Source organism: Culex quinquefasciatus, chromosome 3, assembly GCF_015732765.1.
Source record: "Culex quinquefasciatus strain JHB chromosome 3, VPISU_Cqui_1.0_pri_paternal, whole genome shotgun sequence".
Classification (NCBI taxonomy): Eukaryota; Metazoa; Arthropoda; class Insecta; order Diptera; family Culicidae; genus Culex; species Culex quinquefasciatus.
The window spans coordinates 50,877,698-50,892,780 of record NC_051863.1 but is presented as its reverse complement, the minus strand read 5'-3'; the positions used below and the strand labels follow the sequence as shown (position 1 = coordinate 50,892,780).

The following is a 15,083-nucleotide window of genomic DNA, read 5'->3' as shown; positions in this document are numbered from 1 at the left end:
ATAATCCCAAAAGTAAATGATTTTCTTAACAAAATGAAAAAAAAAATCATTGTACAACTGATTGAGCATTTCAAATTGCATAATTTGTAAAATATTACCCAAAATCACTGAACAGTTTAGAGATTTTAAAAAATCCTTTTGTCCGATTATACCGACTTTATCGATTAAATCAGAATGTAGAAAAGAGTTCACAGAATATTTTCTCCAAATAAAATATTAGCATTAGTTCACTGCCGTTCTACGCATAATTCCGCAGTAACAGTTCAATAGGGCGTATCTGCGTTTGTAAACAAGCAGTCTATCCCTTTTGCTCAAGTGACAGTTCACGTTAAGTAAGACAGGGATAGACTGCTTGTTTACAAACGCAGATACGCCCTATTGAACTGTTAATGCGGAATTGTCCCATGTCAGTTTTGGACGATTTTGACTTTATGACATTTTTAAGTTTAGTTTGACGTGTACTTTAAGAAAAACACATAAAATTTGGTACTTTGTTCGGAAACTCATTAAAAACAACACCAAGTCTGTTTGTTCCATCGTTAAACTTCTACGCATAATTGTCCCACCAAGTATTTTCTAACACGGAATCATTAGTTTTACTAGGCATTATGTCTTGTTTACCTGTTGTATAGCAAGAGAATCACAAAAAAGAGTGATAAACTACTAACTGGGGCGATCAGGGACACATCGGGCGGATAGGAATCCACGGGACAATTATGCGTAGAAACACAGAAATCGGTCGAAAAATTTCAATCGAGTTTTTTTCAGTTGCACTTTTTTGAACATGGGACAATTATGCGTAGAACGGCAGTTCAATTCTTGCAGAAATAAACGCAATTTTAAAATTAATAGCAATTTTTCTAGCATCCAAGATTTAAGTTTGGATGTCATTTAATTACTTGAATGTTTAGGTTCGAGAAGAAATCTTGACATAGAGACCACCAAGATCTATGGTTTTCAAGGGCATCTTCTCGTTATCAGTTTAATTTTTTTATCAAATAATTTATAAAAGTCCAATGTGAAATTACTTATAAAATCATACGATTCTTAAAAAAAAAACTTTTCATCCAAATTTTGAAAAAGAGCCAAAGAGCCATTCAAAAGAGCGGCTCTTTTTAATGAGCGAACGAAAAAGAGCGGCTCCTGAAAAAGAGCGGTTTTGCCCACCTCTAGATCTGTGTATCTACCGCCATAACAAGCAAGAGGTCGTAGTCTTTTGATGACGAATCTTGCTCGTATAGCTTCAGTGAGTAACGTAGACTACTTTGTTAGTATTTTGGTAATCCATGGGTCATCCAATGATTCCCTAGGGCTAAGACCTGTATGTCTACCGCCGCTCCAAGTAACACGTTGTCAAATTTGGACACCAGATTACTCAAGTAGAACTTCAGTGAGTTTGATAGATGACTACTTTGTTGAAATTTTGGGATGTCTTGGGTCATCCCAGGACTGAATTTACTCTGTTACTGCCTTGAGTTAAGACATTCAGGCTACCATCTCGAAACCAGATCATACTCGGATTGCTACTGTTGAGGCGACTGGAATTGCGGTCCCTGCCTGGACCGTACGCCACTGGACTCGCGATGACAGCTGTGTGTCTGTCACTCTGCGACTGTCAACACAGTGCGTAAAAGGAAGTGGTAGTTGTCTTTGTTGTGAATAAATGTTATTCTTTGTTTGTTAGTCAGAAGAACAACTGGTGTTTTATTCTGTGGACGCAAGGTCCTTTTAATTTGTTTATTGTTACACCCCCACGACCTGCAACTCGACCACCCTGCGGGTGTCGTCCGGGGTTTGTAAAAGTGGCGACGAGTCCGGTCCTTTCGGACGGATTTTCGACCGGTCCGAAAGTGACCCACGCGGAGGCGGAAAAGCAGCGGAATGGAAGGAGTTCTGGATCAAACCATCCTTGATGCCGGCCAGAACCAGCAGACGGCGGACGTGCAGCAGGCACCGTTGGCAGCCGGTCAGCTACTTTATCCGCCGTTCCTCCAGAGTCCTCCACCACACGCAGCGCCGTACGTGGAGTGGTTACAACATCAACGAGGTTATGTTGCGCAACTATTCCGGCAGCAGCAGAAGGCACTTCAACGCCAGCTGGCGGAGATGCAGCAGCAGCAGCTGGCATTCATGCAGCATCAGCAGCAGTTCGTCAAAAGCATCGTGACGTCGATGAAGGTGCGGGCTCAACCATGCCTGGATGCGACATCGGACTCGCTTGGCAGCGGCAACGCGGAGGAGTTTGTAATCGATCCGGACGGCGACGGTGTGTCCACGGCCGGGAACATTTTGCTGCAGGATAAGAAGGTGCGCTCGCTGGACAAGTTGGCGGATAACTCTTGGTGTGGGGACGTTAGCGGCCTTGGAAGAGGACCAAAAACTGCATACCAGGAGCCGGAACCTGTGTACAACCTGCGCGCACCTGGCGCAAAGGCGGCACCGTGTACGTATCAGCAGCAGGCGCTGGCTGAATCGTGCGAGGTAAGTGGTTACCTTGATGACGTCATCGAGTACCTGTCTGAGGTGAACCATAGCCAGAAACATCATCCAACTGCGACGGGGACACCGTTGCACTCACCGCCGGATCCGTGGCCCAAGCCGACGGGATCATGGATGGGTGAGAGTGTCGAATTCGCCGGACTGACCGAAGACCCACTGTTGTTCGTTGCGAATGTCAACACCAGTCAACAACTTCACTCAGCTGTGATCGATCAAGTGAGTAAAAGTACTGCCACGGCGTTCCGCAGCGCGCGACAACCTCGAATTGCTGTCGGTGCTCCACCACCTGGGGAAAAGTATGGAGAACGAATCCTTTCAAAGCTGGAGTTCGAGCCACCACCACAAATAGCAACAACAACGCTGCCAGGTGAGCAACAACGAAAAATCTGCGTGAATGAGCCAGTGACAGACGCGAACAACGGCAAGTTCGGTCGTGTGATGTACTGGACAGTCAACCTCTGCGCAGTGCGGCAAATTGGTTGTTACGGATTAGAGAAACGGTTAAAGGTCATCGATTACCGGATGGCCTCGCGCAAGTACCCGAAGTTATCTGCGGTGTCGGAATCAACAGCGTCGTCGCGGTTCGGCACACTGAAGCAGCCAACGTGGAGTCTGGGTCGGCCCCCGGAGCAGCCAAGGATCGGTGGTACGGTGCTATCAACGTTTGTCTCGCCTACAACTTCAACAACAGCAACACCCTCGCAATCCGTGGCTTGCTGAGCGGATGTACACGTGTACTGGTGCCACGTGGATCTTCACCAGGAAGATGCCTGACGTTGGTAGACCGTACCACCTCAATTGAAGAGGGGGGATGTTGAGGCGACTGGAATTGCGGTCCCTGCCTGGACCGTACGCCACTGGACTCGCGATGACAGCTGTGTGTCTGTCACTCTGCGACTGTCAACACAGTGCGTAAAAGGAAGTGGTAGTTGTCTTTGTTGTGAATAAATGTTATTCTTTGTTTGTTAGTCAGAAGAACAACTGGTGTTTTATTCTGTGGACGCAAGGTCCTTTTAATTTGTTTATTGTTACACCCCCACGACCTGCAACTCGACCACCCTGCGGGTGTCGTCCGGGGTTTGTAAAAGCTACAGAAGACTAATTGCTGTGAGAGTTGGTAGAGTATGACCCTAAATGATATTGAACTTACACAAATTCGCTCCACAGACCGACCAAGCTGCGCTGGGAATCAGCCGTGAATATCTAGTCAAGGGCTTCGACAGCCCCATCGTGTCCGCGTACTACAGCTACATGGTGGACATGGCCGTGCTGCTGGGTGCCGACGAGGAACGCGCCAAGCGTGAGCTGAAGGATTCCCTCAACTTTGAGATTGCCCTGGCCAACATCTCGCTCCCGAACGAGAAGCGCCGCAACGCCACTGCCCTGTACAACCCGATGAGCGTGAAGGACTTCCAGCACAAGTACCCGTACACCAACTGGGTCGAGTACTTCAACGTGATCTTGAAGGACACTGGGATCGCGATCGATGAGAATGAGGTTATTATTGTGAGCGTGCCGGCGTTCATGGAACAGCTGGGTCCGCTGCTGCAGAACACGCCGAAGCGAACCATGGCCAACTACGTGATGTGGCGCATCAGCGGATTTTCGTCCTTCTTCCTGACCGAAAAGCTGCGCAAACGACAGCTGCAGTACAGCACGGCACTGAGCGGCAAGCAGGAGCAGGAACCTCGCTGGAAGGAATGCGTCGACATCACCTCGGGCAGTCTGCCGATCTCGGTCGGTTCGCTGTACATCCGCAAGTACTTCCGCGAGGAGTCCAAGCGTGCCGCCCTGGACATGGTCAACGACATCAAGGCGGTGTTTGTGGGCATCCTGAAGAAGGTCGACTGGATGGACGAAATTACGCGCAAGTCGGCGCTTGAGAAGGTCGACTCGATGGTTACGCACATTGGCTATCCGGACGAGCTGATGGACAACACCAAGATCGCCGAGTACTACAAGGATCTGCAGTTCAAGCCGGAAGATAACTACCTGAACACGATCCTGTACATGAACCAGTTCGGAACTACGAAGGCGTTCAAAAAGCTGCGCCAGCCGGTCAACAAGACCGACTGGATCACCCACTCCAGACCAGCGGTCGTCAACGCGTTCTACTCCTCGATTGAGAACAGTATTCGTAAGACTTGATCTATAACTCGTTCATTTGGTGTTATACTAAACATCGCCCCTTTTATTTCCAGAATTCCCTGCCGGTATCCTCCAGGGTCAGTTCTTCTCGTACGAACGGCCAAAGTATATGAACTACGGCGCAATCGGATTCGTCATTGGGCACGAGATCACCCACGGCTTCGATGACCAGGGCCGTCAGTTTGACAAGAACGGAAACCTCGTCGACTGGTGGCAAGAGGACACCAAGACGGCCTACCTGGAAAAGGCCCGCTGCATCATCGAGCAGTACGGCAACTTCACCGAGCCAAACGTTAAGCTCAATCTCAACGGAATCAACACCCAGGGCGAGAACATTGCCGACAACGGGGGCATCAAGGAGGCGTACTACGCGTACAGAAAGTGGGCCGAAAAGAATGGACCCGAGCCACGACTGCCCGGCCTCGACCTGAGTCCCGAGCAAATGTTCTGGCTGTCCGCCGCCCAAACCTGGTGCTCGGTGTACCGGCCAGAAACGATGAAGATGCGCATCACGACCGGCGTCCACTCGCCCGGCCAGTTCCGAGTGCTCGGACCGATGAGCAACATGGTGGAGTTTGCGAAAGATTTCAACTGCCCGGCCGGCTCGCCCATGAACCCAACGCAAAAGTGTGAAGTCTGGTAGAGCCCCAACTTCCCCTTACAACACACACAAACAAAAAGCGAGACTATCCCCGTGCTTATTCTGTTAGTTTTTGTCTGTTTCCGTTTTCAACTATTGTCGTCCCCGTTGTTTTCTTTTTCACACGCGTGATACTAGTAGAAACTCTCAGTCATTTACTTGTTACAAGTACTTATAAATTCTACTAAAAGGGGGTTCGATACTTCCTGCGGAAAAAAATGACCTTCTTACTTAAGAAAAACTACTTAACTACTTACCCCGAGAAAAAAGAAACACAAAAAAAATAATTTATTCCTACTGAATATGGCAACTGATTTAAAAGTTGGGCTAAAATACAAAACAAAATCATTATATGACAAAAAAAACACACACGTTAAAAATCAACGTTTGTGAGTAGTAGGTAGAGATGTGCTGACTTCTTCATTGTTGGAGAAATTTTTGGGACAGCAGCGCTGCAACGTTAATCAACATACAAAAATCACACTACAAAATATTCTGCACTCTGTCGTACATATGGATGTTGCGAGTTATGCGCGCAGCGGCGATCATCGATGTCATAATTTTATGCTACATTAGCCATAGAAAACATAAACAAAAATCCACATTGTTTGTATTTTTGTATAAGCGTAATGTTTTAATATGATAGTGTCATACAAACAATAAACAAATATTTTCTATTAACTTGGTTGTGCTTTGTTGTCCTCATTGTCTATATCACGAATCCCGTTCTAAATATTTATTCTAGTTGAATCAAGCCTAGGTATTGGCTCCTTCCGACAATAACCTTCAATAACTGACAAAGGTTATCCATAAAGTTGTACAACTAACCTTTTCCCTGTGACGCAGTTCTGGGTTTTCACTATCCAGTCCATCCAGCTCCATCCCCAATCCCCGGCTTTGATTCTAACTGCTAATAAAAAGCATAGATTATTAATCAAGTAGATGTCCCACTAGGAAATTGCTCCATATACTCAGCAGGGATGCCAGGTCTGGTGGAAGTCGAATCCGTAGACTTGTTAAAAAAATCCAGGTGGTTGGTGTCCTGGGAACCCAAAATATTTTTATTCTAGCTAGGGGTTATAGTATTTCCCAAACAAAAAGTTTTCTTTTTAAAGATTTTTTTACTAAAATTGAATTAAGGTTTTATCAAGATCAACAAAAAAATTATTTCAAATTTCATGCCTAATTTTACTATATTTCCACAGTTGTGCTACTGTACATAAACTACAAAATATGAATGATTTTTTGAAAATATGTTTTTTCATGATTTTATGTGCATATGTCCGTTATGATGGTTATGATACATTGTGCCGTGACAGAAAGACGTTTCTTTTTTTTCAGTTTTTTGCTGTAACTCGGAAATTTCAAAGAAAACATCCTCAATATTGTTACCGATTCTGAAAGTAAATATTATATTCTATTTTCTGGACATGATATGCTTTGGAAAAATGTATCCCGACCACCGGATATGTTTCAGGATTCCGAAGGTGGAATCACAACATATCTTTCGCCATTAAATCAAGTTTTAAAATTTTCCTACTGGTATACTAGCCCGGAGAATGTGTCTTATGAACACAGGGAAATGTATTTTAATGTTGAGTTGATTGCACTCCTATTTTCAAGACAACTCTGATTTTTATTACAAAAAATGATTTACCATAATTTGTTAGGTACCCTATTTAGAAAAAATGGCAACATTAACATTGAATTTATGTGTATTACATAAAAAATATGTCCACAGTCTTATTCCCATCATTGATGTATAATTTGATAAACCTTCATAATACATATAATATTACTTCAATGACATTTGCAACGTTTTCAAGTTGTTTTTAAATAGTCGAAATTTTTTATCTTGCGAATGAACTATTCGATTGATTTGGTGTTTTCGAAAATGCATTTTACACCTGCCCAGCTGTTTTGCAATCATTAGTTTTAAAAATGTCTAAGTACTGACGATTTTTTTTTCGCTGAAAAAAACTTTTTGCAGTAATGTACAACGGAAATTCACTAAAAATAAAAAAAAAATCAATTGGGTCCTAAAATGAAGCTTAGATTGCTGATATTATTGTTTACAGCGATAAAGCTTATTTTTCTGAGTACAATGACCCTTTGTACGACCACAAAGAGTTTAAAATGGATTTTTAAATCAATTTTGAAAAATTAACCTCGCGGTTCTTCTTGACAGAAAAGCTCCTACTTGACAGCTCGTTCCAAGGGAACCATAGTTGATCCATCGAAAAAATGTTGTCTTGTCAAAAAAAAAATTTAGCATTAAAATGAAAAAAAGTGATCACAAATGGTTTTCAATCGTGTTTTTTACCGTTGTACATACAAATTTACATAGGGCTTTAGTACCCAATTATATGATAAATTTTTTTAACATTTTTAACAAAACATTTATATGAATTTTGTTTTTATCTTTTTTATGTACAAAAAAATCAGGGACGTGCTGGTATGGAGAAAAGTTACAATTGTCTATATATTTTTTTAAATTTTTACATGGATTTCAGGTTGTGGGATATTACAGCGTTATTTTGCCAAAATTAACACATTTGAGCAATTCTCTACGGAATCGGTATTTTTTCTTTAATTTTAATTTTTGTATTTTTTAATCCGGCTGAAACTTTGTTGGTGCCTTCGGTATGCCCAAAAAAGTCATGTTGCATCATTAGTTCGCTCATATAATTTTCCATACAAATTTGTCAGCTGTCCATACAAAAATTATTTATGAAAATTCGAAAATCTGTATCTTTGGAAGGAATTTTTTGATCGATTTGGTATCTTCGGCAAAGTTGTAGGTATGGATAAGTTCGACACTGAAAAAATATGGTAGTTGGTAAATTTTTTTTAGTGATTTTCTTCTTCACTTTTTGTCATTAAAACATGACTTGCAAAAAAACACTATTTTTATTTTTTTATTTTCTGATATGTTTTAGGGGATATCAAATGCCAACTCTTCATTCATCGGTTTTTTTTTTAATCAAGAGCAACAAAGTTCAAAAATGCAAAATATAGAGAATTTTCTCAGCCTTTCAAAAATATTTTTTTCAAGAGTGGGCACTAATTTAAAAAAATAAATAACTGCTACTATTTTCAAAAAAGTTACCTGAAAATTGCTATAATTTGAAAACGGTGCACTTTATCAAAATGTAACTAAAGTTTTTTGATTGCAAATTTGATTTTATATCGAAAAATTAAGATTTTTGTGACCAATATTTCGATTTTTTGAAAAAATCCGTATTGATTAAATAATGTATAACTCGCTCAAAGAATTTTTGCCTTTTCTTGAAATTTCTGAAGAGTTAGCATTTGATGTCCCCTAAAACATATCAGAAAATAAAAAAAATAAAAATAGTGTTTTTTGCAAGTCATGTTTTAGTAACAAAAAGTGAAGTAGAAAATCACTAATTTTTTTTATCAACTACCATATTTTTTCAGTGTCGAACTTATCCATACCTACAACTTTGCCGAAGACACCAAATCGATCAAAAAATTCCTTCCAAAGATACAGATTTTCGAATTTTCATAATACATTTTTGTATGGACAGCTGACAAATTTGTATGGAAATTATATGGACAAACTATTTATGCAGAATGGCTTCTTTGGGCATACCGAAGGCACCAAAAAAGTTTCAGCCGGATTAAAAAATACAAAAAAAAATCGAATGACCTAAATCTCAGAGAATTGCTCATTTACCATATTAATAAAAAAGCAAAGTAATCCACTTTAACGACCCCCGGGTCTTTTGTGGTCTCTGTTGCAAGTTTCTGTTCATTTCTAGGCGTCCGAAGGTTATGTGTGGTGAGTCACCCAAAACCTCTTTTACGCAAATGGACCGACGTTTTACTTCCCCACCCGATAGAAGGCGTGGTCAGGCAAATCTCGTCTCGAAAAATGCCACCGGGTCCGTCTGGGATTGAACCCAGGCCATACTGGGATTTAGAGGCTACCACGCTAACCACTGCGCCACCGGACCCGGCTAATGCTCTGGACATATCTCGAAGCAAATTTGGTTTTAGTTATTAAGTAATATAGAACTCGCAATTCGCAATTTTCAGTGTAAGAACGGGCCTTGACCGATCTTATGCACCAGATTCCCGACGAACACGCACTGCCCTTACACCTACATCTTACCCTTGCTCTGAGTCAGTACGAGCAACACGCTAGAACACGCTTTGAGTGTTCGTGCCAGGCATGCACACCTTCTTTTCCGGTTACGCATTTTAACTCGGCCGGGGGTGGTACATTACGTAGGGTTGTTACAATCACAAATTACTTCCCTTTCCCACATTGCCGCTTTATAATGTAGTCCACGCTCTGCAAAGAAAGGGATGTTAGTAAAATATAAACACTTTAAAATAATGATACAGTTACTTGCGGGAACCTGAGTGACATCAGGGTTTCTGATGTTGTTGCTGTTGTCTCCAGTGTGATAATATCACTCCGAAGTGGTTGTCGTGGTGCAATCGTTCTCCAACCGTAGGCCCAGACACGACATGAAAATGAAAGCAAACAAAAACAAAACAAAACAAAAACAAAAAGATGCATTAGTATATGGAAATAAGAGAAACAAAGGATCATGCAATCAAAATAAAATGGTGGATAGTAAACAGAAGCCGAATTAGAAAATCAGTAATACATAATAAAGAAATAGAAGATAGATAGTAGCTGAAAGTGGAAAGAAGAGAAACCCCGTATTGCGATGTATCAGGTACATCCACAACAGTTAACTCAACATGCTGTGAATCAAAACAATACCGTCTACAATGTTCCCTTCCCACATTGCGCATCCCTTTCTTTTGGCCGTCTCGACTCTGACCCTCGCTGGTCAAAGGTTTACGAGTTCGTTTCCACAGGCCACCAGCAAGGTCACGTGTTGTCATCATGATGACGAAACCAAGCCAACGTGGAGGTAAGAAAATGGGTAACTTGCAAGGAACCAGAGCAACTGTTTTGACCAAGATCAACTAACAGCACTACGGATGTAGATCCGCTCCTTCCAGGATGTTCCTCACCGGGTGTCAACCGAAAAGGTATCATTTCACCCTTGGCCTGCAGTTATTAAGTAATATAGAAATAATAAAATTTATAAACAAAAAATATTCTTTATAGGTGGTTTGAAAAATATTTTTTCCTTAGTTTTGTTTAAAATCTTTGAATTTTAAATCAATTTGATTTCACAAATAAAAAATTAAATAAAAAAAACACTTTAATTTTTTTTTTGATTCTAAAATTAATAAAAAAAAACAGATTCAATGTTTGATTTTTAAATTGTATTTTTGAATTTCATATCAATTTAAAGTAGAAAATAGAAACTAGAAATTAAATCATCGATTTGAAAATACTGCAACAAGAAAACTGGATTAGGGATTTTTTTATCAACCTGTTCACTACTCCAATTGCAATTTTTAAATCAGATTTTTTTAAAGCAATCGGCAAACATTTGAATTTAAAATCAATTCATCAAAGTGGGGAAATATTAAGGAGGGCGCAAAATTGATGCTTCGCCAAGGGCCCCTTGGACCCAAGGTGCATCCATGAAGAAAAGTGACATTTTTCGTAGAGCAAAAGTTACTAAAAATGACCTCATGAACACGCGAAAAAAATATGTGGAATTTTCACTTGTAACCTTTTCTTAGAGAAAGTTACTCAAAACCCTATACAATATTCCTATGCTCAATTTTTGCTTAAGTTTTTGATCCGGAGAATAAGTTAGTATAACCACAGACAACAGACGTTTGGGCTCGATTCTTTCCTTGTGTAAATCATTGCTACAGATTTTTTAGTTGTGGCAATCCGTTTGTGGCGCTGCAGTCGCTTTGCCTTGACACATTGCCCGCTGTCAAAATATCGCTTTCCGCCTACTGTCATTTTTCATTTTGTTGGTTTTCAACGTTTGTAATCGTTTGTTTTGGTTCTGGTGTTTGAGGATCGCTTGCACTAGAAATCCGGTGGGGGAATCTGACACGCCGGGGAGAACATTCAAGATTCAGGCCTTTGGTATGGCGACGAAGGTTCGCCGGAAGTGGCGGCACTTGAAGGTGGGGTGGGTTTCGAGGGCGTTGAAGAGGTTGATGTCTTGAAGGTGAGCGTTGAAATGATCGTGGTAGCTGGTTTGCCGGTTCCGGAGATAATCTTCGGAATGCGGTCTTTTGTACTAAAACGTTTACGGGGTTGGCCGTGATAATAGCTCTTGCTGACGGCGCCGATGACATCCAGACATTACCGTGTCATATCTTGCTGTTTTTCCTTCTTCGACAGTTCCGGATTTTTTCGTTTCTGGTTCCGGATCTTTTATCCTCCAAGAAACGCTTGCCCATCCTCCCGATTTCCACCGGGTCTTCCCTCCTTTTCGCTCACCTATGTTGGTTATGTTTATAAACACAACCAGCAAGAATTTGACAGCCTCAAGCGCGGGCTTGGTTGCTGTGTTTAAAAAAAGCATCAGACTAGACTATTTTTTTAATATCGATAATTAAATGAAAAAAAAAAACTTCCATGTGCTCGTAAATCGTGTTAATTAATAATTAAAGTAGATTTACTATAGCATAAAAACATAATCTTTACCTTTTTAAATTTTTTTTTCGAAAAATTTAAATAATATATTTTTTTTTAACATTTCTGGGTGATGCATTTTCAAACACACCTTCTCAGAAAACCATCATGGCTGCTTTAGAGAGTGGCAATAGGCTAACAGATGGCGCTAGTAGATTAGCAGGATGCGGCAGCCATGTTTTTACACACGATTTTCAAATTATTTTGTTCTAGCCGCTACGTCTGTTGTCTGTGGTATAACATCGCAAAGCGCTAGGAGTTGATTCCGAAAAGAAACAGGATGTTTTGGGATATTTTTTTTTTGTTTCTTGGGCCCAATACACACCACATGTTCAAATTTCAATCCAAATTTGCCTTTTAACTCAAGTTTAACTTATGTTACGATTTTGTTTTAAATTATTTAACAACATAATTCCCCGTAAAAAAAATCCGACTTTTCGCATAACTAAGTCGGGTCTAGTCGGGTGGTTTCGGCCGATTCGTTGGCCAACGAATCGGCCGACCGGGCAACAGACTTCTGTGTAATCTCTATATAAGCGTCTGGTGGTAAATCGGTTGTCGAAATCGGCCGACGAAATCGGTTACAAAAACAACCGATTTTTTATCGATTTAGTCTGTAAATAAAATAAAATCTGACTCAACCCAATTTAATCGGTCTAATCGTAGGGCGACTAAAAATCTTACTCCTGACGAATCCCGACTAAATCGGCTAACTGGTTGGTTGTTTTTGATTACCCGATTTCGAAGGGTGTTTCGTTAGGTCGAGAACTGTCAAATTTTTTACGGGGTTATTTTGCAATCATCGACTTGACGTGACCTCAACCCACTAGATCGATTACTTATCTATCCAGGTTTTTAAGCGAAGATGGCGTTCGAATGTTGAACGTCCGAAATGTCAAAATCGCGCAAGAGCACCAACATTAGAAAAAAAAAATGCGGCTGTCATGTTGGTACCACTGCGTGATTTTGACATTTCGGGCGTTCACCATTCGAACGCCAAAAGCTGGATAAGCTGCACTGGACTTCAGCCATCGCCTCATTTCTCCTAAACGACTTTTCATTTTAACGTTCCTCAAAACTTCTTCTCTAAAACAGATTGTTCAAAACGTTTTCATAAAACATTTTTATCACGCAAAAATATAATTTCACGTCCTTCATACAATTATCAGCCTGCATGAAAATCCGTAGATTTTGAAGATCAATCCGTAGATCCGTAGAAATGGCTAAAATCCGTAGATCTACGGAGAAATCCGTAGATATGGCATCCCTGATACTCAGTTGGCGACACCCCTTTAGCGCTCTGCGCGCCACCACAGTCAGGTTACAGGTACTAAATTGCTAAACAAAATCGTAGCACTCTATGGACTTTCTTACCAAAAGCACAGACAACAGACGTTTGGGCTCGATTCTTTCCTTGTGTAAATCATTGCTACAGATTTTTTAGTTGTGGCAATCCGTTTGTGGCGCTGCAGTCGCTTTGCCTTGACACATTGCCCGCTGTCAAAATATCGCTTTCCGCCTACTGTCATTTTTCATTTTGTTGGTTTTCAACGTTTGTAATCGTTTGTTTTGGTTCTGGTGTTTGAGGATCGCTTGCACTAGAAATCCGGTGGGGGAATCTGACACGCCGGGGAGAACATTCAAGATTCAGGCCTTTGGTATGGCGACGAAGGTTCGCCGGAAGTGGCGGCACTTGAAGGTGGGGTGGGTTTCGAGGGCGTTGAAGAGGTTGATGTCTTGAAGGTGAGCGTTGAAATGATCGTGGTAGCTGGTTTGCCGGTTCCGGAGATAATCTTCGGAATGCGGTCTTTTGTACTAAAACGTTTACGGGGTTGGCCGTGATAATAGCTCTTGCTGACGGCGCCGATGACATCCAGACATTACCGTGTCATATCTTGCTGTTTTTCCTTCTTCGACAGTTCCGGATTTTTTCGTTTCTGGTTCCGGATCTTTTATCCTCCAAGAAACGCTTGCCCATCCTCCCGATTTCCACCGGGTCTTCCCTCCTTTTCGCTCACCTATGTTGGTTATGTTTATAAACACAACCAGCAAGAATTTGACAGCCTCAAGCGCGGGCTTGGTTGCTGTGTTTAAAAAAGCATCAGACTAGACTATTTTTTTAATATCGATAATTAAATGAAAAAAAAAAACTTCCATGTGCTCGTAAATCGTGTTAATTAATAATTAAAGTAGATTTACTATAGCATAAAAACATAATCTTTACCTTTTTAAATTTTTTTTTCGAAAAATTTAAATAATATATTTTTTTAACATTTCTGGGTGATGCATTTTCAAACACACCTTCTCAGAAAACCATCATGGCTGCTTTAGAGAGTGGCAATAGGCTAACAGATGGCGCTAGTAGATTAGCAGGATGCGGCAGCCATGTTTTTACACACGATTTTCAAATTATTTTGTTCTAGCCGCTACGTCTGTTGTCTGTGCCAAAAGTTCGCTGACAACTGTCACTCTTTCTGATTTGCTGTTTGTGGGAAAAAATCCTGATGGTAGCTGCGAGCGAGATTTAGCGGACGCAAAATATCCTCGAGTTGCACAAATATGGTTCAGCAATCAACACCATGGTGCCAATTGCAATGGTCAGTGCGACCACCGGAAAGAGGAACCAGATCGAACCAGATTTGTTCAGCAAGCCTTAGACAAACATGGTCAAGTTCCCTGATTTGTCGATCTTTTTCGGATGATGAACCGGATAAGAAGTAACCGACGTCCAACGTTTCGCCGATCGTAGGGATTCTTAGCGTTGAACGGTTGTAAGGCGCTTAATAAAGGGCCGGAAGTTAAAGGCGGAAATGACGATAAGGTGAAACCACCGATTACCTGGTGGATAAGGCCGCTGTCCGCGGTTCTCATTTCCTATGTCGTGTGCCCAACAACCTAATCTAACCTAGCCCCGTTACTGCCGGAGTGAATTTTGAAATTGTAAAAAAATGTGCACTACAACAATAATAATAAAATGTGTATTTTTTTATTTCCTCAAGTTTAAAATAATAAAACATACATTAACCTTCATTTTTCTGTAATGCTGACACAAACATCGCATGGCTTTATACACTGCAAAAACGTGATTTCAAGGAGAATCGCAGGAGAATCTTCCACGACGGAGGTCAGCATATTCATTGTCGAGAACGATGGACTGGTTCGTGTTTGTTCTGGCAAAGCTGGAAGCATCCGGTTCACCGCTTCCGAATTCAACGAAGTTCCGTTTTCGCCGTCACC

General features: G+C 41.3%; 1 protein-coding gene across 4 annotated transcripts in view; it reads left to right on the top strand.

The window, feature by feature from the left end:
* The window catches only part of LOC6039814 (neprilysin-2), a 53,424-nt gene extending 47,488 nt beyond the window's left edge, over nucleotides 1-5,936 (top strand). For all 4 annotated transcript variants that reach the window (XM_038265812.1, XM_038265813.1, XM_038265810.1 and 1 more), the window contains 2 exons: nucleotides 3,667-4,636; nucleotides 4,701-5,936. In XM_038265812.1, coding sequence (XP_038121740.1) covers nucleotides 3,667-4,636; nucleotides 4,701-5,290 — 1,560 coding nt within the window. In that variant the 3' untranslated portion in view covers nucleotides 5,291-5,936. The remainder of the gene's footprint in view (nucleotides 1-3,666; nucleotides 4,637-4,700) is intronic.
* Nucleotides 5,937-15,083: the final 9,147 nt, after the last annotated feature.